This window comes from Saimiri boliviensis, chromosome 18, assembly GCF_048565385.1.
Source record: "Saimiri boliviensis isolate mSaiBol1 chromosome 18, mSaiBol1.pri, whole genome shotgun sequence".
NCBI classification, from domain to species: domain Eukaryota; kingdom Metazoa; phylum Chordata; class Mammalia; order Primates; family Cebidae; genus Saimiri; species Saimiri boliviensis.
Window position 1 is genome coordinate 28,774,305 of NC_133466.1, and position 20,836 is coordinate 28,795,140.

General features: G+C 35.3%; 1 protein-coding gene across 17 annotated transcripts in view; it reads left to right on the plus strand.

Annotated features, from left to right (window-relative positions):
* ROBO2 (roundabout guidance receptor 2) overlaps positions 1-20,836 on the plus strand; it is a 1,294,416-nt gene that overhangs the window by 762,077 nt on the left and 511,503 nt on the right. For all 17 annotated transcript variants that reach the window (XM_074389490.1, XM_074389491.1, XM_074389492.1 and 14 more), the window contains exon 2: positions 2,349-2,675. In XM_074389490.1, the coding sequence (XP_074245591.1) occupies positions 2,349-2,675 (327 nt within the window). The remainder of the gene's footprint in view (positions 1-2,348; positions 2,676-20,836) is intronic.

Sequence of the window (20,836 nt, forward strand, 5' to 3'; positions counted from 1 at the left end):
GCTTAGATATATTACCACTTTTTCTTTATAAATCTATTATTTTATATTTTATTTAATAAATATCAGTGTATTTTATTCAGCTCTTCTTATTCAGCCCTTCTCCAGGCCTACTGCCTAAGAAGTTAGAGGCAAGCTGACATAGTAAATAACACCCTAGTAGCATGGATAATTTACTCGATTACTTTTAATAGTAGACCAGTTTTTGCAGTAGGGAGAATGTAGGTCACTGTGCACAGGGAGATTAAAGGAGAACAAAGAGGCTATCTCAACAGATGATTGTAGACTACTATATGCCTGTTACATGAAAAGTGGCATAAACTCTTGATGTATTTTAGGTTCAGAATCTATGGCTATGTTTCCAGACCTTTACGTTGAGAATATGTTTCTGATTTGCAAGCTACTCATATTTAGCCAGTGCTATTTAAATACTTTGGGAACTTTTTTGATAATGAATCTTAAAAATCGTCATTACTTTTATATTCTGTAAATTTCTCTTTGCTTTAAGACCCAGCACCCATGATCTATAACCTTTATTATTGTGATGTGTACTGTCATTACCTCTCCAGATGCTTCGGTTCTCTTTAGTTCTTTCTAAATTTCTGACCTGTGAACAATAAATTACTCTTGTGCTTTGGGTATCTAACACTTGTGATGTATACATTCCTCTTTGGACTGATGTGATTAAAAAATAATAGCAACCTTTAAAAATTAATCCACTTCAGAAAAAAAAAACTTTATAAAAGACTAAATTAAATCCCCTTTAATACATTAAAATGTGTATTTTCAATTAATATTGAGAGCGAACTGAGGTAACATTGAGAGGCAAATGTTACTGCTATCTATTAAAGAGATATGTGCTCACATTAGGTGACTGGTTAGAAAGTTATAAGAGCAAACTTTTAAGAAGCGCTTATCTATAGAATCATTTTGTCCCCATAGATGGTGATTCCTCTGAGCATCTCCTTTTGATTTACTTGCAGCAGCTGGTAGAACATTTTCACAAATAATGGTAATGGACACCCTATAAATGAAAAATATTCAAAATAACACATTACACAAAAATTTGATCATAACATATCAGCAGGTCCTTCTCTTCTTATTTCTTATGCCCTGTATGGCACCACTTTGATTGCATTTGCAGGGAAGTCACTGGTACGATCTCTCTTTCTTTGTACTGTGAATAGGAGTATACCAAATTCTGTCAAGCATTTTTTTGGTGACATGGTGTATTTTTCCTTCTTCTTTTCTACCTAAACCATCATTTCCCAAGCTCAGATTCTTTTTATTCTTCTCTTGGACTGTCACAGTAAATTACAACTGTTTTCACATCTCCATTGCTATCTCTTATTGATAATGCAGACTAAAAGTATCTTTCAATTATACACATAATCATGTCACTGCCTCCTTAAAATCTGTGAGCCAGGTGAAATAATAGTCATAATCCTGAGCATGGTATAAAGCCCATTGTCTCAGGCTATAAGACTGACTTACACCTTTTTCTGCTATGTCATCTTCCTTCCTGACTGTGAAATGTAGCATGCACATAACTCTCATTTCTTTCTCTTTCTGCTGATGGTGGCCTTTGCATGATGCTTTTCTCTTTTAGTTGTCATATTTTCATTCTTTACAGCTCAATCTAAATGTAATTTTTTTGGGGGAAGAGATCTGTTGCTATGCTTGATTTAGAGTTAACTTTTGAATTTTTTCTTTTTGCTTGTGGTGCATTTCTTATATACTTCTATGCAGCCACATTCCATTTTAACATAGTGATTTATACTTGAGCTCTTCAGTCAAATACACCTGAGTTCTAAATCCTGCCTCTACTGCCTGCTGTATCTACATTCCTGGGCAACTGAGCTTTTGACTCATCTGCTAAATGGAGATAATCTTCGTACATAATTTGCAGGTCTCTTTCTGTGTTAGCCTGATAACACATTGGCAGCACATTAAATGACATCTATGTGTGTCTTCCAGGTGTTTGCCAACCTGGCTTTCTTCCCCAGTATATAGTAAGCAATCTGAGGACAGGAAATTAGTCTTACTCATCTTAATCCCCATGCTGACCCCAGAAGAAAATCTCTTGTTCTGTTTTACCTTTGCTTGTCTTGTTTCATGGAACACGTTAAACCTAACTCCTTAGAGTTAACATATTAATGTATTGATATATTGCCCCATTCCACAAAGGAGTTGGGATGACTTATGAGATACTTACACGAAACGAACTATAAGCAAAATCATATTCAGTGGAATAATCGAAGGGTTTCATTTCACTATCAGGAACCTAAGTGAAACTGAGGGTTTTAATAAGGAAATGTTAACGCTTGTCTTTTTTCTGCCATGTTTTGTAGGATCGCGTCTTCGCCAGGAAGACTTTCCCCCGCGGATTGTGGAGCACCCTTCCGATGTCATCGTCTCTAAGGGAGAGCCCACGACTCTGAACTGTAAGGCCGAGGGCCGGCCAACACCCACCATTGAGTGGTACAAAGATGGGGAGCGGGTGGAGACGGACAAGGACGACCCCCGGTCCCACAGGATGCTTCTGCCCAGCGGGTCCTTGTTCTTCTTGCGTATTGTGCATGGGCGCAGAAGCAAGCCTGATGAAGGAAGCTACGTTTGTGTCGCAAGGAACTATCTTGGCGAAGCAGTGAGTCGAAATGCATCTCTGGAAGTGGCATGTAAGTGAATATAATGAGCCGCATAGGCACATTTACTTTTATTTATTTCAAGTAAGTTTTGATGCGTTCCCATAGATGCTAAAGCCCAAAGAATCAAGCGATCAACACCCTGCATAATTTTACTTGGCTTTCTTCAAAGAAGTCTGGTCGGGATAATATCAAGCCAGGGAGTTGTAGAAAATTTGTTTATATGAAATCAGGGTGGCCAATATGTTATTATAAGAAAGAAAAGCGTCAATGATGCTGTTCATACTTAAGATGTGAATTATTAATGAGAGACATAGTCCAGTTTTAAAGTTGGCTATCTTAAAATGAAAACTTTATGTGTAGCATAAGTTTAAAGTTGGCTATGTTAAAAATGAAAATTTATGTGTAGCATGACAAGGTATACATTCAATATTATTCCTATTTCTGTTATCAATTTATAGGTAAGTAATTATTTATACACACACTCACACACATATTGATATATACATTTACTTTGAAATCTAACTTTTGTCAGCAACGTTAGAAAGAACATACTCTCTTATTCTGTAGCTTATCCCTACTCTTCTATTTCCAGGCTCAATTCAGGAATTATAAGGCATAGCAAGGAGAACAATAACAGCAATTATGCTTTTTACTTTACTTATTCATTTATGATAAAGCTCATCAGAGAAGAGACCTGCTATCTGCGGGAACAGAATATTCATATATAGGAGGGGTTCTCACTTCTACTGAAACTTGGTAATCAGAAGTAGCTAAGGACATGCCTTCCTGTTGGTGTTTTTATGTATTTATTTTTTTTCATTAGATAGTGCAAATAACAGTGGTAAATCAAGATATCAGTGTTTTCCATCAGTTTGAACATTGACTCCTTAACTTCATGGATCCTTTTCTAGAACAAAATTAAAAATAGGATAGTTACTTTTCTAATTTGTAACTGACGGTTTGGGGTTGTAATATAAATAATACACTGCAAGTTTGATATTAAGTTATCTGTTTTGAGGAAAGATTTTATCCAGACTAAATTGTGAATAAGATGCCAACAATTATGCCTTAAAATGTTTGTACTCTTCAGCTTTCTTGTTGTCATGTACACCTTCAGAGATAAGAGAGTTGGGAAATTTCAAGATGCTGGAGTCTTAGGTATATAGATACATATATTTTCTCCTAAATAATAGCTCATGGACTTATGTCTTTCTTTTGGTAAGTAAAAAGATACTATTTCTTATGCAGCTATCCCAGTGAAGTCTTTTGTTCTCAGGTGTCTGCTTCTGAGTTATAGTTTCTGCTAAGAAATCTGGAATCAACTGATGCTGGAAATGTATAGTTCCAATAGGAAAAGACTAGGAGAATCCTAAGACCCACATTTTTTATTTTATGTGAAGTGCCTTGAGATATGAGCATTTGGACTTTAGTTAACAATGGCATTTTATGCTGGCCACCAAATAGTTTTATTTATATAAAATGACACTTCAAAAAGCCCTTAAATTAAATGCAATTTAATGCAATTTGAAATACACATGCAAAAATTCAAGAATGCAAATATCCATACCTGTTCCATTTCTGTTTGGAAACATCTAATTTTAGAAACTTTTCAAACATGTTGAAATACTTCAATCCCAAATTTTATTGATTTTTTTCCCCATCAGATCTTTCTATGGTAAATATGACTGCTATTATTCTCCCATTTTCTAGATAAAGAAAGTGATGCCCATAAAGTTTAGGTGACCAAGATGCAGACAATAAATTAATGAGGGATCCTAGACCAGATCCTGAATCTTCTAATTTTTATTTTTAGGGAAATGTTCCATATTTGAAGAAATACTCTAAATGAAATCTGGTCTGTTTTAAATATATGAAAATTAAGATTTTTGAATTTTTCATAATGTTTAAAAAATTTATGTACTCAGCGGCAAATAACTTGCTTAAATTTTTAATAAAATTTTAAATTTCAAAATTAAAGTGTATAAAAATTGACCAGTCATTTTATTGTTTGGCAGTTATACACTTACTTTTTATCCTAAGCCTTTGCTTTGTTAAAATTGGTCCCAGCACACATGTATCTTTTATTTTTATTTCAGCTAAAAGAATTGCTTTCTTTTCTAATGGCATCAATAATAGTGAATCGAGCTGTTTTAGGAAGAATATTTTAAACCATGATTTGTGTGTGTGTGTGTGTAATGTGACAATAATATATTTTTTTTTATTTTGAAATACATGAGCTTTAAGAAATGCTTGAATTACCCATGACCTAGAGAGGGAAACAAGAAGGCTTGCAAATTGGATTAGGTAGTGAATAAAATTCTTTCTTCTAATGCCACGTCAACAGTTTATTCCATTTGAGGCATCACAAGGTCAAATAATATTTATTTATATGTTGCTCATCTCTTTCCATTAGCTTATCAGTCTTCTTTCTTTCCTTGTGTATTTCATAAAACATATTAATATGGAAATTTGGGTCAAAGTGTTGTGATTTTTTAGTACCTATTGGTAAATAGTGTGCTTTTTTATAAAATGATAAAGGAACAGCTCTAGAGGAACAACTCCAGATTATGTTAAACTGATCTTCGTATTTTAGAAAACTCAACATAAATACTCATTTTGGTTCACTTAATCTATTAATAGAAGGTGGATAGCCACTGAAAGAAGTGTTAAATATAGAAGAAGACACATTCCAATCCATTCTCAAAGAGCTCACATTCTAGTTGGGATGACAAACATGTAAATAAATAGTTACTGTAATAAACTAAATAGATAATATAGCTTATTATAAAGACATGTAAAAATACTATGCAAATCTGGAGGGAAGATATCTAATTCTTCCTAGATAAGTAAATTTTAGATATGATTCTAAGAGGATACATTCTGCTAAAAAAAAAAACTGCAAAAAATCTAAATGCTTACCACTGTCATTGGCTAAATATATTGTGCAATCTATGTAATAGAATACTGTATATATATATATATAAAGAGGATACATTCTTTGAGCTGTGATTTAAGGTCAGGTAAGAATTGAAGTTCAAAGACCATCCTGGTAGAAAGAATGGAAGCTTAAATGAACGCTGTGTTATTTGGAGAACTGCCAGATCTCTGGAAATGAGGTTGGGGGTAGAGTAAATTAGAAAGGTAGGTATATGTTGAATCAAAATTTAAACTATTTTGATAGGAGAAAAGATAATCTTTGAAAGATAATTGAAGATTGCATTAAAGATATGATGATTGAAGTCAGAGAGGTGTTAGGTAATGGTCAAATAATTTAGAAAAGAGTTGATGCTAGATTCTGAACTGAAAATAGGTGTGAAGGTTGAAAGGAGGAAACAGTTTGAAACATATTTAGGAATTGTAAACTATGTTACATTATGGTCAACTTGGGGAATTAGAGGATGATTACTAGGTTTGTTTTGTTTGTTGTGTTTTTTTGGCTGAGTGACTGGGTATATTATAGTGCTACCATTCATAGGAGAGAAGGTACACAGATATAACTAGGGGACAGAAGAGTGTGGTAAACTTTAGCTGTATTTTTTTGACGTACCAATGAAATACTAAGCTTAAAATAGCTTAAGTTTCATTAAGGAAACAGATTCTGAAGTTGAGGGGAGAGGTTTTTCCGAGATGGGTGTTGAAGCCATGGAAGTAAGTAGAAATAGATGTGATTGCCAGGCAGGCTGTGTGCAGGGAGCAGTTAATAAGGGGTGAGTCCAATCCCATTGCTTATAACAACAATATTTAGTGGTGGTCAAGAGGATCAGGCTTAGTAGATGTATCAGAGTAATGGAATATGGGCAGTGACGTGGCAATAATAACTAAGGAATACATTTAAGAGTACTATAAGTGTGGCCGGGTGTGGTGGCTCAGACCTGTAATCCCAGCACTTTGGGAGGCTGAGGTAGGTGGATCACTTGAGGCCAGGAGTTTAAGACCAGCCTGGCTAACATGTTGAAACCCCAACTCTATTAAAAATGCAAAATTTAGCCTCCAATCTCAGCTAATCAGGAGGCTGAGGCAGGAGAATCGCTTGAACCTGGGAGGCAGAGGTGGCAGTGAGCTGGGATTGTGCCCTGTCACTTTGTACTGGGTGACAGAATGAGACTTTGTCTCAAAACAAACAAACAAAACCCAAGAGTACTAAAAGTGGTTGTCACGATGCAAATGCCACATGCTAGTCAAGTAAACAGTGTCTGTGGGCTCTAGTGTTGGGGACGGGGCACAACAGCTGAAGAGTGAGTGGTGGTGGAGTGGAAGTAGCAAATGCTGTCAGTTCTGTCCTAGAATGTGGCTCTGAATGGAGGGTGGAGAATTAGAGCGAGGTACCTCAACCTCTGCATTACTGACGTTTAGGATCAGAAACGTATTTATTATGTATGTGTGGTCACGGGAGGGGTTGTGCTCTGCATTGGAGGATGTTTAGACACACTCTGGCATATGTTCACAAGATGCCAGTGGGATCCTCCCTAAACCTCTTGAGACAACCAGTATGCCTCCAGGCATTGGAAATAATCCTCAGGAGAGAAGGTCAGTCGAGAAGCACTGATCTAGATGTACCTAAGTACTCAAGAGTGTATTGATACGTAGGATGTAAACATGTCACAAGTTTTATTGTAAAATGATTATTGATAAAAAATATAGAATTTTTTTTTACTATTTTTGCTTCATCTTGGTTATTTTAAATTTCAAAATGTTGAATTCTACTACAATATGAAATGTGGAGTTTTATTGATAACCATCTGTCTTGACCGGTTTTTTTTTAGAAGTCAGCCATTTCTTTACCATATTATATTCATTTTGGTTCTTGTTTTCCTTCAATACATGCTTCAGCATTATGTTCTGAAATAACACAGCAGAGGGAAGAAATCTTCAGGGCCAATCATTGCAATGATTCAGATCTAATCACCCCACATTTGCTTTTTGTTTTTTTCTTGTTTTAGGAAAAAATAAAAATTAAAAAAAGGTATCTGGAAAGTGTTTTTTGAGTCTCTTGAACTCAGGAATAACCTCTAGGCAAAAATGATTTTTAAATAGTTAGAAAACAGTTGCAGAGTTCATAAGCAGGAGGCCTGGCACTCAAAAAGTTAATACATAGTTTTGCAATGGGACCACCAAGGGAGCCACGGTGTAGCTCGTGCAGATAGAGTTTCAGTTCTGAACACTGGTGCTCCCTGTTTATGGAGCAGAAGGAGCACAGGGGGTCCTCACAGAGATTGTAGCTGCCTGTGATGTAGCCCGAGTCAGTGGCAGCCTCTAGAGATGGCAGCTGTAGCCCCAGGTGGCAAATATATGACAGCAGCTTGATCTATCGACCAGGGTAAGAGGGGGTTCTGGCCTAAATGAAAATTCATGAAAAATTGATGAAGTCCCCAGATTATTTTTTCCGTTTCCTTTTCTCAGCACCGTGCCAGTGCAGAGAGGAGACATTAAATGAGGTGCTGAACGCTTTAGTGGCAAGGAGGTTGTGGTTCAAAGGTCAGGGGTCATATAGAAACCGAATTTTTTTTTCTCTTTTTCTTACTGCTAAAGCAAAACACAAGAAGCTTTTCAGATTAGCTGTGATTTACCTTGAGCTTTGATAAATAAAATGACTACATGTTCAAAAGTTGGCTTTTGATGCAGCTGCAAAAGAGAACAGATGTGCTTCATAATTCAATTGCAGGACTGGAAGTAGATTGAATTCCATGACTTCAGGATAATTTCTTGTTTTTTCTTTCTCTTTCTATTTTCCTTTCTTTCTTTTATTTTTTTGTCTTCATGTATCAAGACTCATGCTGCATGAAAGTCATTTAGAGAAGGAAAAGGTCTTGCATTATTTATAGGTCACAGATTGCAAGAATAGCAAAACCATGGCACACTGTACAAACATGATGCTCCTGTTTGCTTTAAATCAAAAATTAAATTGATGGTTTATCTGTACAAAGAAGAGAGGTTGCAGAAGTGGACTGGCTTTAGTATGAGAGGGCACAGGTGGCATTAAAAATGAAGACAAGGTAAATAACTTCCTTGGTATCTTCAAGTTCATAAATATGTAAGTTTCAGTTTTGTATTTTTGTTTTGGCTGTAAATGAATCTTATCTAGGCAAAATACCTTTACACATCATAAAGACACAAGATAAATAATTGCAAAAAGCCCAAGTCATAGAGAGCTTTTTGCAGAAAATGCTTTATTGAGATATATTTCACATACCATATCATTTACTCATTTAATATATACAAATCAATGTTTTTGGTATATTCACAGGGTTGTGCAATGGACATGATAATCAAATTCAGAACATTTTCATCAACCTTAAAATAATCTCTATACCTATTAGCAGTGAATTCCCATTCCTGCACCCTCCCACCCCAGCCCTAAGTACATGCTAATCTACTTTCTATAGCTGTACATTTTCCTATTCAGGACATTATGTTGGAATAGTACAACATATTATCTTGTGTGACTGTAATATCATCTTTCCCTTAGCGTTAATGTTTTCAAGGATGATGTTTGTTGTAGCATGTATCAGCACTTTATTCTTTATTATTGCTGAATAATATTTCATGGTATCAACATACCACTTTTTATTTATCCACTCATTGTATGATAGACATTTACCTTACTCCCACTTTTTATCTTTATGAACAATGTTGCTATGGAAATTTTTGTACACATTTTTGTATGTACATATGGTTTCATTTGGGAATTCTCTTAAGTTTATGCCTAAGAGTAGAATTGTCAAGCCATATGGTAACTCTGTTTAACTTTTTGAGGAATTGGTATGCAATTATTATTAAGTGTAGATTAAATGATATTTACTGTTACATTGAAGTAACTGTATCTAACTTCCTCCTCAGTATGAAACACAGTTATAAAACATTTCTAGTGTTTAATAAACATTATTTTATGGCTGTAATGTTAGATTTTCTGTGTCATACACCCGTAATTTTAGGTAAGATTCAACTATTTTAAAATGTGGAACAATTAATTAACCATATGGAAACAACAGATGGCCACAAATTTCCTAATAAATCCTTGAGTAACTTCTACTTGATGATTTTAACTTTGGTCCCAATTAAGTTGGATAATCTTACTGTTTGAGTCTTCATTTTCTGTTCTGTTTCTATTTGTTCTCAAAGCAAGCAATTTGTCTTCTCAGGAACTGACATTACCTTTCTTGAGAAGAACTGACAGTACTTTGCTCTTTCTCAGGCTACTTTCCCTTCCAAATATACTGAGGTTATTTCTTTTATTTGGTAGGTTCAGACTAAAAGATTAATGAGTGATTATACTTGAAGTCAGTTAAGTAAGTCTAGGAGTGGGAAACAACTATCATCGTGTATCTTTCTTAAAACAAATAATGATACAAACAAACATATCAACTTAAATGTAAACTTCATGGCAATGAGTTGGACTGGAACTAATATTTATAGGTGTGGACCAAAAAGAATATAGGAGCAACTGTTTTTGTTGTTGTTGTTTTTCGTTTTTAGTAATTTTCTCTATTTGCATTTCTACAAATGTCAGGAGAGATTTCCTGTATTTTTGGTGGTGGTGATAGGTGGTAGGGGAGAATACCTAAGCAACTGAAAAATACTCCTAGCTCAAGGTACTTCACAGGATATTGTGAATGTGTTATTTGGGCTGTTTTGTGAATGTGCCTTTTAATTTTGTCATATTCCATCAGATGCTTTCAAATACAGGTCTCTCCTTTGATCTTCACAAATGAAGGTGTGAAATTGTTAAATCCGGGGAATATGTTTGAACTTGTGATGTATTTAAATATGTATAATGCTGTGTTTTGATACGAGGTTTCTTTCTGTTGATTGAATTAACTGTATTCAAACGCTCTCTCAGCAAGTCTCAAGTTGCCATTCACTGACCATTAGCCTGAATTAACTCTGACTCCAGGAAAAGCACACAAATGAAGTGAAGTCATCGTGTCCGCTACTTTTCAAAAGTTTATTCCCATAGACAGTATAATTCTGAGTTTGATCCTGAGGTCTGCAGTCATATAGATCCTATCCATAAAAATGACAAGGAAAAATATTCATAGTGATACTAACAGTTAAGGAGACAAAATACATTGAGGTCCACTCCGGTTTCCAACCTCAGAAACCCTTTTTTGTATAAAGTTAAGAAAAATAATTTAGGGTTTTGAGTTTATTTCTTATTATAATTTATTTTTTTTTCTTGAGATGGAGTCTCGCTCAGTCACCCAGGGTAGAGTACAGTGGTTTGATCTCAGCTCACTGCAGCCTCTGCCTCCCAGGTCCAAACGTTTCTCCCACTACAGCATCCCAAGTAGCTGGGACTACAGGTGGGTGCCATCACACCTGGGTAATTTTGTATTTTTAGTAAAGGTGGGATTTTACCAAGTTGCTCAGGCTGGTCTTGAACTCTTGACCTTAAGAAATCTTCCTGCATTGGCCTCCCAAAGTGCTGGGATTACAGGCATGAGCCACTGCACCTGGCTTCTTATTATAAATTTTTTAATTTATTAGAGTTCAACTGGTGTGTAGATGCAAGTTGATTTTACAGAAACTGTATGTAGGTTGATATTATGCTTAGGAAATATAATTTTGTGCAGTAACTCATATGCTTTTCTCTCAGGATTTGTGTTTCAGCAGGGTTGTAGATTTCCAATTTCCCTTCTTTACACTGAATATGTTTCTGATAATTATAATGTACATCTTTTAATTCTGAAACACCTCCAACAAGGTTTCTAAAATTAAGGAAGTTTGTACTTCTTTTAAGCATTAGTCAGTATATATGATAAGGTCTTTACAGAAGTATAGAAGTAAAAACAATAGGTGAAGTTCTGTTTAACTCTGAAAGTGTTTTCTTTAAAGATGTTTCTCACAGTCTATGATTTAACTGCTAAGGGTTGTGGCCCAACAGTATCAACATATTCTCTTCCCTATGTACCATTAGAATTGGTTTCTCCTTGTAGATGATTTTCCAAAGCAATTCTCTACCACCTATTTCTGAATTTAAAATACTTATACATTTTTGTCAATTAGATGTTCATCCACTTTTTGTCAATATCTCCCAAGAAATACTTTATGAAAGCATTATTGAGCCCCAGGTTGGGGTGGTTCTGTTAACTCTTTGGGGTTTTCTAGCATATCCCTTCTTTGGCTACTAAGACATCAGTAGTTTAGTATCTTTGGGTGTCTTACTCTGTTCAAGCTACCACAAGAAAATATCATAAATTGGGTGGCTTTTAAGGAAAAGAAATATATTTATCAAAGTTCTGGAGCCTGTAAGCCTGAGCTAAGAGAGCCAGCATGGCTGGGTTTTGGTAAGGCCCCACCTCCTGGTTCATACATGGTGTCTGCACAAGGTGAAGAGGTCCTAATCCCATTTAGAGACATCTAATCATCTTCCAACGGCTCCACTTCCAATGTCATCATCTTGGGGGATAAGATTTCACCATATGAATTTTCGGGGGGATATACACATTCTGACCGTAGCTCTGGCCCTTGGAGAGAATTCAAGCAAATGTTGAAAGAGAGGCAGTTTAGATGGCATGACAGACAGGGCCTGAACATTGAGCATAAATTAACATCCAGGCAGAGAAAAGGCCATCCTTTTTACTTGTGTTAGCAGCCCTACACATTTGTCAGTTCCTCATCTAAGGAGTCAACCAACTGCGGATTCGAAATAATTTTTAAAAACCAATAAAAATACACTAACAAGAAACATTACAAATCATGTGGTATAGCATCTATTTGCGTAGCATTTATACAGTATTAGGTATTATAAGTAATTAAGAGATGCTTTAATATATACGTAGGATGTGTGTAGCTATATGCAAATACTATGCCATTTTATAAAGTAGAATTGTGCATCCAGTGATTTTGGTATCTGCAGGGGTCTTGGGATCAGTCTTTTCTAGATATCAAGGGACAAATGTATCACTTTCTGTGAGCCAGGCCATTTCCTAACTGTGTAAGCATAAAGCAATCATTACATTTTTTGTGTGATTATCTAACATTTAAGTCTGAATGAATATTTTGGGATAAAATATAATGTAACTATTTTTCCATAACATAAGGTATATTTGATAGAAATTGTTTTATATAAATCCACCTGCCTCATTTTCTTTCTTCTTGCTTTCTTTGCTTATTCAAATTGCATGAGTACATTATACACATATATGTGTGTGTATATATGCTTACCTGTACATATGATGTGATATTAGAGATGTGATCTCAACTCACTCTGTTGCCTAGGCTGGTCTGGAACTCCTGGCCTTAAGTGACCCCCCTACCTTGACCTCACAAAGTGCTGGAATTACAGGTATGAGCCATCAGGACCAGAGAATATTTTCTCTTAAATCAACTTTTAAGAGTCTTTACTAGGTTTCCTAATCATTAGGAGTAAAAAGGGATTTAAGAGCAACTTAGTGGGGCTAGGCTGCATGTGATGAGTCTGAATCACCTCATTAAGTGACAATGAACATTCCGTCCTGGTGGTGGTGTAGAGTATAGGTCTTCAGACAGGGTATACTGCAGGAGTAAGGAGGGGCCACAAGTTGCTTCTAGGTGAATCTGAATGAATGATGGACTTAGAAAACTCAAAAGAGGTAACTCTGAAGTTGTGGTTGGCCGGGTTTGCAGGGAAAATAATATATTAGCTTAATTGGACGATGAGTGTAGGGTAGTAGAGGGAGATAAATATATCAAGGTAGAGATTATTAATGACTAAAAGAATTAATGAGCTTTCATGTTATCCTAGAACCTAGCGGAGCCCCGTCTGATGTGGGCTTGTTACTTAGAAGTGAGGTGTAAAAGGAGACATTATACAGCCAGGTACAGTGGCTCACGCCTGTAATCCCAGCACTTTGGGAGGCCAAGGCAGGCAAATCACAAGGTCAGGAGTTCGAGACCAGCCTGGCCAATATGGTGAAACCCCGTCTCTACTTAAAATACAAAAATGAGCTAGGTGTGGTAGTGGATACCTGTTTCCTCAGCTACTTGGGAGGCTGAGGCAGGAGAATTGCTTGAACCCAGGAGACGGAGGTTGCAGTGAGCCAAGATCATGCCATTGCACTCCAGCCTGGGTAACAGAGCAAGACTCTGTCTAAGAAAAAAAAAAAGAGAGAGAGACATGATAAACAGTGTGGGGTGGATGGGACCCTTAAGGAGTGTGGAGGGAGCAGAACTACTGTACATTCAGGTATAGTAGGATGAGGGTTAAGTTGATTAATTAAGTTGATAATAGGAAAAGAGGAAATAATATGTTAAAAGAAAATTGATAGAAAATTTAAAAATGAATCCATAGTTCAAGGGAAGATTTAAATTTAGTTTCCTAGAGTTTTCTACAGTACCTTCTACTATTCTGTATTCACCTAAGTGTCAAGATACAGATACTTAGAACAATCTTTGTTCAATGGGTAGAGAGTTTCAGTTGACAGGATGAAAAAGTTCTAGAGATCTGTTGCACAACAATGTGAATATACTTAACACTACTGAACTGTACACTTAAAAATGCTTGAGGGTATACTTCTTGTTATGTGGGTTTTTTGCACAATTTAAAAAATGAGAACATTTACAAAGCAAATAAACTATCACATCAACAAAAACGAAGACATGGCTCTTGCCGTCAAAGAACATTCAATAGGATGACCTAGAATGTGTTAAGTGTCAGAGTGAGGGAGGAGGAGCTGCCATGCTGTGGGATACAGAGAAGAAGGCTGACTCCACAAGAGAATGTGGAACAGGTGAAATGATTTTGTTAGGGAGAAAAGATTAATAACAATCTCTGGTGCTTACTAAGTGCCAGGCTTATTTCTGTGTTTCACACTTCTGGCTTACTCCATTCTGAAAACAACTCTAAAATTTGGGCACCATTATTTTCTCTCCACTGTATTTGAGGTACACAGAAAGGAGTGTTGGGATTTGAACCCTGGCAGACTGGCTCTGAAGTCTGCTTTCTTAATCACTATGCTAAGCATCCTCACTGATTTACTTGAACAAGCAAACAAAATCATTTGACACTTAAAAGAATCATTAGCATTTTCTTAGGTATTTTACCCAGAAACAGTTACTCAATTGTATAAATACCATGATGACCCCTAGAATACATGAAGTCAAAGAGCAGCATTTTGGCGCTACAATTCTGTGATTCATGGGATATTATGGAAAGAAACAACATAAAGAGTAATCTTTTCTATTTTTTTATTTAGTTACATATTGACATTTGAGAGCTCATTAGTTTATTCAAGTAATTTGATTTTCTCTGTACAGTTCCTAGTTGTCAAATATCAGTATCAAGAAAATCCATCACTTTCAGTTCTTATTGACATGTTTGCAGTCCAAAGCAGCTTGGAGATTAAGAATCCAATTTATAAGACAAGTCATCTATCATTTAATATCTAAAGATAACTTGACTAAGTTTTATAGAAAAACAAATACGATAATAGCAATGATATCTTATTACTTTAGGATACTTTCTGGAGGGTTTTTTTTTTGAATCATTAACATATTTATATGCATTATTTCTTACTATATGTATTTGTAGACATTTGCTGACTTTGATAGTTTCAATGATATCTTATTACTTTAGGATACTTTCTGGAGGTTTGTTTTTTAATCATTAACATATTTATATGCATTATTTCTTACTATATGTATTTGTAGACATTTGCTGACTTTGATAGTTTCCAGGTTCAATACATAGTATCACTAGCATTGGTCAATTTGACTTTCAATTACTCTTTTTATTTTTTTTTATATTTAAAAATGAATCAAAGGAGGAAGCACAATCTTTTCAACCAATGATGATGTTAGAATTAAATATCTATAGGCAAAAATAAAAATAAACAGAATCTTGACTAAAACCTTACAAATTATGCAAAAATTAATCAAAAATGGATTCTACAATTAAATGTAAAGCATAAAACTATATATATTACATATATAGTTGATATATATATTACATATATAGTTTTAATATATATTACATATATATAGTTTTATGCTTTACATTTAATTGTAGAATCCATACATACATACATATTTGTGTAATCCATTGTGTATATATTGTGTAATCTATATATACATATATAGATATATATATTTTTGAGACAAGGTCTCAGTCTGGGTCTCAGTCTATGACTCAGGCTAGAGTGCTGTGGTATGATCTCGGCACACTGCAGCATTGACTTCCCAGACTCAAGTGATCCTTCTGCCTCACTTTTCCCAGTACCTTGTACTACAAGCATGCGTCACCAAGCCCAGCCAATTTTTGTAGTTTTTGTAGAAATGAGGTTTCACTCCCTTGCCCAGGCTGCTCCCAAACTTCTGAGCTCGAGTAATCCACCTGCCTTGGTCTCCCAAAGTGCTGGAACTACAGGTGTGAACCATAGCGCCTGACCTGAAACTAGCAAATGTTTAAAAAATAACAAAGGAGAATATCCTTTGTGTCTAGAATTTGGTGAAGAATAGAGCATTAATCAAAAGATAAAATTAATAAATTTGACTTTATTGAAATTAAAAACTTTATTTCTCTTAAAGATCTTGTTTATAGAAAAAAAGACAAGTTACATACAAGGAGAACATACTCGCAAACCACATATATGCAAAAAAGCATATCTAGAATTTATAAAGATACATCAAAATCCAACATTAAATAAAACGAATAATCAATCTGATGTCTTTTTTATTTTAAAATAAGTATACACAGGAAGTATGGCTACTACCAGAGATATTAGTAGCATCTCTCCTAATTCCTGTAAATCTATATTTAATTCAAAATAAAATAATTAAAGTTAGTTGCCAAGCTATCTTAGGTAGACATTAATAATATAAATAAAAAATATAAATGACTTTGGAACTGACTAGTTTTTTTTGTTTTGTTTTGTTTTGTTTTGTTTTGTTTTGTTTTGAGACAGAGTCTCACTCTGTCACCCAGGCTGGAGTGCAGTGGCGCTATCTCAGCTCACTGCAACCTCTGCCTCCAGGGTTCAAGGAATTCACCTGCCTCAGCCTCCTGAGTAGCTGGGACTACAGGTGTGAACCTCCACACCCAGCTAATCCTTGTATTCTCAGTAGAGATGGGGTTTCACCACTTTGGTCAGGATGGTCTCAATCTCTTGACCTCATGACCCACCCGCCTTGGCCTCCCAAAGAGCTGGGATTACCAGCGTGCGCTACCATGCCCAGCCCAATGTTTGTTTTACTTAAACATTGATGAATTCATATTTTTAAATGTCTATGATCTGTTAAAAATCTTATTCAAATTCATGAATTTATGGTTGTAAATTTTTAAATTTAACTTTTGATACATTCTATATACAGTTCCATGAATTTATCTTCTTATCTTTGATTTTCATTCCATTGTGGTTTTTAGTTTAATGATAGATTTTATTTCACCTTATTTTTTAGGGGAAGGGTATGAAAAGAGGGGAATGGCTGATCATGGGAGTTTAGCAAGAATGCTCAAAACATGACTTAATGAATAGAGTGCATTATGTAGCTGCCAAGAAGTGTCTACTTTAAACTAGGTTAATAAAGAGATGCAATGCATCTTGATTCTTTGCTGGTAACATTATGCATGGATTATCATTACTATTTCTAGGTAACTATTTAAATTCACCATTACAACTAAAATATCACTAACAGAGAAAGACTGGCTGGGTGCAGTGTCTCAGGCCTGTAATCTGAGCACTTTGGGAGGCTGAGGTGGGCAGATATGTTGAGCCTAGGAATTCAAGAGCAGCTTGGGCAGCATGGTCAGATCTCATTTCTATGGAAAAAAAAAATACAAAAATTAGCTGGATGTAGTGGTGTGCACCTGTAGTCCCAGCTAATCAGGAAGAGCCCAGGAGGTGGAGATTGCAATGAGCCAAGATTGTACCACCACTGCTCTCCAGCCTAGGTGAGAGAGCAAGACTCTGTCTCAAAAAAAAAAAGGGAGAATGATCAAGAATTTTTTTTTTTTTTTGGACGAGGGATGGAGGGAAGAGGTCTCGCTCTGTCACCTAGGCTGGAGTGCAGTGGCATGATCTCTGCTCACTGCAACCTCCACCTCCTGGGTTCAAGCCATTCTCATGCCTCAGCCTCCTAAGTAAGTGGGATTATAGATATCCACCACCATGCCTAGCTAATTTTTGTATGGTTGGTAGAGACGGGGTTTTGCCAGGTTAGCCAGGCTGGTTTTGAACTGCTGACCTCAGGTGATCAGCCCACCTTGGCCTCTCAAAGTGCTGGGATTACAGGCATGAGCCACTGAGCCCTGCTGAGAAAGATCAAGGATTTAAGACTATGTCACAAGAAGGAAAAACTGAAGGAATTGAAATTATTGATCCAGGAGCATTAAAGTCATCAGTAGATCCTGTCATTCTTACCCAGCACATTAAGAACTATTATGCCAAAGAGAGAATGAATTTGTTCTATTTTACCTTAGCAGAGACAAGGATCACTGGACAGAAGTTTCAGATTTTGCCTCAGTGTGTCATTTGGTGATTATGCTATATGTTATTTCCTGGGATCTTAAGGAATTGTGGGCAAATGAAAACAACATACTGTTGAGGTCAGAAACGAACCTACAAAACTGCATAAAACACGTTTTGATGTAACTTTACCTTATGTTTTTCCTCAGAGGAAAAACTGAATGTCCAGGACAATGAAACAAGGTAACAAGACAGTTCTGATGCACTTTCAGTCGCAAAATAATTCTCAGCGCTTTCTAATACACAAGGAATTCCATCAAGTAGTAAACATTTTGTTAAATTTTGCATTATCACACTGTTTTGAAAAGTCCTTGAAAAAAATCCCATTTGTTCATACATCTTACACATCTTATTTCAAAATCCATTGAGATTATAAGCAATTAAACCAATTGCATTTTGTAGTCCAACCCCTCATTTATAACATATAATTCCCCAGGACCCACATGTCCAGATTCAAGAGCAGATTGATAGAAAGACTGATTTATTTTTATTTTCATCCTGGGTCTGCTTTGAATATTCTTAAAATAAGGAGGAAAATGCTGTGTTTAATATTCATATAGGATTTTCTATTAAAAGCAGCTTCTCTTAAGTTAAGAAGAACTACCTATAAAGGGGTCAGCTTGTGAAATCCTTCCTAAGTATTTATTTGGTTCTTGGGGATTGATGGATAAGCTGATGTAGTCTAATCTTCAAATGTGTATATCATTAATAGAGATGTAAGAATCTCAATTTGCTTTGTCTTTTCCGTTCCTGACACATTATAAGGAAAAGCTTTACTAATGAAGTACCCAATGGTAATAACCCATTATATGCTAGAATCTCTCTTTATATCAGATGACATGCAAATGAACTGTTCTATTTCTGTGGAGAAAGAGAGACAAGGAGTGGTCTAGTTAATCATACTTGAGGACTGCCAGAGTTGTCTTCTGGGAAATATTATCATTATTCATTCTTATTTAAGGGTCCTCACCCTATGCATAAGAAAATCTCCCATTCATTCCATTTGGGTTTGATGTTAATTACAGGGGCATTAATGGAAGCTTTCTCATAAGAAATGAAGATAGGATTAAATCAGAAAAAAAATAAGGCAACCTTTAGGTGAATCGGGTCATGATAGAACTATGCATGTAGAAGCTGACAGGTTGGAGGAACTTTAGAGATCGTCAGTCCTTTGTTGAAACTGAGGCCTGGACTAGTGAAATGACTTACTTGAAACCCCAGCTGATGAGAGGTAGGCATGAGATGACAAATGAAGTAGGCTCTTTCATCAGACGCAATGCAGGGAAAAGATAATTCTGGGAATTTAAGAGACCATGTTCTGGCCATTTTCTATTATTTTGAGCAAACCTTTTACCTTCTCGGGGTCTGTTTTCTTAATTTAAGGTGAGATTAGACTAAGCATTTGCTCTCTGAAAAAGGGGAAATCAAAACAAGCTCCTGTAGGAGATTAGTGTGTGATTGATATTCCAACTCAGTTCATTGGGAAAAAAAATATTTCTAACATATTATGTACATTTTGTTTTCAAAATTGAAGACACCAGCCTTGGATATGCAATACCTTTATAGCACTTTTAAACTAAACTTTCCCCAAGCCGTGAAAAGACTTTTTTCTTATTCTAGAAAATATTTTATTTTATTTTTATAGCATTTCTTTATGTGTCCTATAGCTGACAACAAGTAACTGATAATATTGCTAGTAAAATGAGGCATTTCCTTAATTTTACATGTCTTAAGGAATTAGCTGTTCATGTATCCATGTCTACACAGTCCTTGTTCACCTTGTGACCATGTAATTAAGTCATTTTTCTTTTCCAATCAGCCATTCAAGTCTAAGGCAAATGGTTTTTTGAAAGATTATGCACACATTGTACCAGAAAGATTAGGCACACCCTTTAAACCTAAAGGACTTCCGGTCCCTTTAGGTTTAAAGTGTACAAATATACGTTCCTACTAGATCAACAAAATGGTTTTGTTTCTTTAACAGAGAAAACAAAATTTTTAAACAAGCAAAAAAGTTATTTTTTTGACTCATGTATTTGACTTACACCTTGTGTATAAAACGTTTTGTTAGGTGAATTGTATTTTATCTATTTACCAAAATACTTTCACCCAAATAGTATAATTCTACAAGTAGCAGTCATATATGAGACCAACATCACAGTTCTCCTCTCTTTGAATCCATATTATCTGAACTACTGTAAAGATATTTTCCCTGTGAGTGTTTTAATTTTATTTATTTTGTTTTTAAAATTTTACTAAGCTTGTATGATTATATTATTTTCCTGGTTACATATAACCATCTTGGATATGTTGGAAACTACAGAAAAGTTTTTAAAAATTACCAACAGAAATAACACCACTTCTTCCACTGTGTTTTAATTTCGTTTTTGTCAACTGTATGACTTGAGTAGACAATCTGTGGAATGATTTTAGTTTTAGTACTTCAATAAAATATAATATAAAAATACTACATCGATAAATGTAGTCAAATTGGATAACTATTTTTTTATTTTTCAAAAAATATTTAGAAAGCTTAAATAATAGCTTGCACATGCAGTCAAAAAATAACAGTCATCTAAATTGTAAATTTGTTTAATAAGTTCTTCCACATATGAGCATTGTGGTATCTTTAAAGTTTTCATATAATTGGCATAGTGCTAGATATTTTATAACATCTCTGTAAAATATTAAAATATTTTCTGCCACAAAAATTGTGTTTTAGCTTTCCATTGTAATATCTTGTTGAATATT